At 38.4% G+C, this 2,568-nt stretch overlaps 1 protein-coding gene across 3 annotated transcripts in view; it reads right to left on the bottom strand.

The window, feature by feature from the left end:
- The window catches only part of LOC106533724 (voltage-dependent R-type calcium channel subunit alpha-1E), a gene marked incomplete at its 5' end in the record, with an annotated part of 16,550 nt that overhangs the window by 10,866 nt on the left and 3,116 nt on the right, over window positions 1–2,568 (bottom strand). For all 3 annotated transcript variants that reach the window (XM_014030152.1, XM_014030159.1, XM_014030168.1), the window contains 6 exon segments: window positions 114–179; window positions 274–393; window positions 713–793; window positions 885–995; window positions 1,563–1,727; window positions 1,804–2,005. In XM_014030152.1, coding sequence (XP_013885606.1) covers window positions 114–179; window positions 274–393; window positions 713–793; window positions 885–995; window positions 1,563–1,727; window positions 1,804–2,005 — 745 coding nt within the window.

The following is a 2,568-nucleotide window of genomic DNA, read 5'->3' as shown; positions in this document are numbered from 1 at the left end:
GGTAAATTTGAATTGTAGGTATTATGCATCTATTAATCTAATGAAAACCTTAAAACTAATGAAACTTAAAAAAAATAATTTCAGAAGTTTATGCCAATATTAGAAACCAATACCTGCATTCCAATAATGGCGTAGATGAAGAAAAGCATGGCGATAAGCAGGCAGACATAAGGTAGAGCCTATCAGAGGGGAATACAGGAACATCATAAGGAACATTTCTGAACATTTCTTACATGAATCATCAACAGATTAGACAAACAAAAGCTGTCGGACCTTGAACGACTGTACGAAGGTCCACAGCAGGATGCGGATGGTGTAGCCTTGTCTCAGCAGCTTGATCAACCTGGCTGTCCGGAACAGCTTCAGGAAACTCATGTTGATGGTGTTCACCGACTGGGACAGGCGAGCGGGCGAGTTGGAGAAAGCAAGAGAGGGAGAGAGAGAGAGAAAAAGAGGGAGACACAGGCGGAGTGGCAGTCAGACGGGAAAGACGTGATGTAAAAATCACAGATGGTAAAATTCAGCACAACATGACTTAAACCATGTCTGGAGGCAGAGATCGTAACACGCATGCAGACAAACACACACACACACACACGGAAAAAAAAAATCTTGCAAAAAAATCATGCTGAGCCTAGAGCTGCCAGTTTTGTTTTTTTTAATCCAATGTTAAAATCCTTTGACACTAATAACCTTTAAGCATGTGTCTTACCTGCAAATCCACAATTATCTCTGAGATGCTGCCAAGAACGGTGATGAAGTCAAAAATATTCCACGTGTCTCGAAAGTAGTTCTACCAAAAAAAGAAAAAAAAAACAGACATACATTTATGTGTTTTGTTCTAAATTTCAATCTTTTAGAGTTTCGGCCGCATTCACGCTCACCACTAAACCAAAAGCCATGATCTTGAGTATACACTCCATGGAGAAGAGGACGGTGAAAGCCGTGTTTAGGTGTTTCAGGACGGCGTCGTAAGCTGTTGGAGCCGAGTGGTACTGAAAAGGAACAAGAAGTCAGTGAGACAATCGTGATGTTTGASTATATAAGTCCTTCTCGTAGCTGTTTGTTTCTGCACAGTTTGCAGACCTAAGCCCTGCAGGACATTACTGTATCATAAACTCACAGTTCACAGTTTATTGCTAAAAATGTCCAGGAAAATCTCTAGAAATGGAAATTATTTGCTTTGTGTCTTTATTGTAAATATTACCTGCAATAAAATAAATCAAAGCACATTTCAGATTTATTTTAGTCTTAACTAAAAGACCATCAGCAACAAAAAATTTGTTCCCAATAAGAGTTTTCTAAATATTTTAATATTGCAGATACCACATTGCTGAAAGACACTTAAAAGCTTGCGTTTCTGACTTTTTATGTAATTTCTTTCAAGCAAAGTTAAATTTTTTTGTAATTTGGGATGTAACAAAGCTAGAAGCTGCTAAGAATAAGGAAATATACGTTAAGTGTTGCTCATGAAAACCAGAAATAATAATAACCCAAACAAACTGCAAACCACAAGAAAGTGTGTTGTGTAKTTTTCCACAGTTTCCATCAGAATTACTTACCTTCATCATCAGGACAACAGTGTTTAGAGCGATCATGACGAGCACCGTGTACTCAAAGGAAGGCGAGGCCACAAAGTGCCACAGTCTGTACTGGAAGGTCTGCCTGTTCTGGGGCATGTAGCGGGTCATCGGCTTTGCGCTGATGGCGAAGTCAATGCAGGCCCTCTGATGTGGAGAGATTTGAAAATGTAAATAAATCTGACTTTAAAAACAACTCTCTATGAATGCTTTCGTGTTTTACCTCGTTCTTCTCCAGACTGCACTCCTGAATCAGCTTGTCACCCTGCTCCTGAAAGGTGATGATGATCAGAGCCACRAAGATGTTGACGAAAAAGAAAGGGAAGACCACAAAGTAGACCACGTAGAAAACGGACATTTCCATCCGGTTCCCGCGACTCGGTCCCATGTTCTCCTCAGTAACATCAGTCGAGTGCTGAAGGACCCTAAGTGAAAAAAAGACACTTTAAAGTGCCTGTGACATATTTTTTTTGTAATAAATATAAATGCATTTTGGGAAAGGTAGCATTGATAAAACATTACAGAAAAAAAAATCACAATGCTGAGATGAACACTTGTTGAGATATTTCTCTGTTAAGTAACAGGAAGTGATGTCGAAGGGGAATGTCTGAATGTGAGCAGAGGATTGCTACAACTAAATCTAACTAACACAGACAAGAGAGAAATCTGATGTTTCTTTAGATTTTGAGTCACTTTTAGAGAGAGATGAAGAAGAGTCAGATTTCAAATATTCAATTAACAAAGACCAAAGTTTCCTTTCTTAAAGAATTTCCCTTTGATGTCACTTCCTGTTTCAGTTTGTCTGAGCCAAGTTCAAAAGCAAATATATCAGCACTTTGTGGATTTTCTTTTTTTGCAGTTTCAAAGATCATTTAGATCATGCTAAATTTGTTTGGTTCATCTCAATTTAATAGCCTGTTGTCTCTTTCGGTTATTTTTCTCTGCTGTTTTTATCCAGTTTTAGTGGTTTTCGTGTTTTCTCTTTTCC

This window comes from Austrofundulus limnaeus, unplaced genomic scaffold (genome assembly GCF_001266775.1).
Source record: "Austrofundulus limnaeus strain Quisiro unplaced genomic scaffold, Austrofundulus_limnaeus-1.0 Scaffold6, whole genome shotgun sequence".
Classification (NCBI taxonomy): Eukaryota; Metazoa; Chordata; class Actinopteri; order Cyprinodontiformes; family Rivulidae; genus Austrofundulus; species Austrofundulus limnaeus.
The sequence above is the reverse complement of the archived record's forward strand: the minus strand, read 5'-3'. Positions and strand labels throughout refer to the sequence as shown.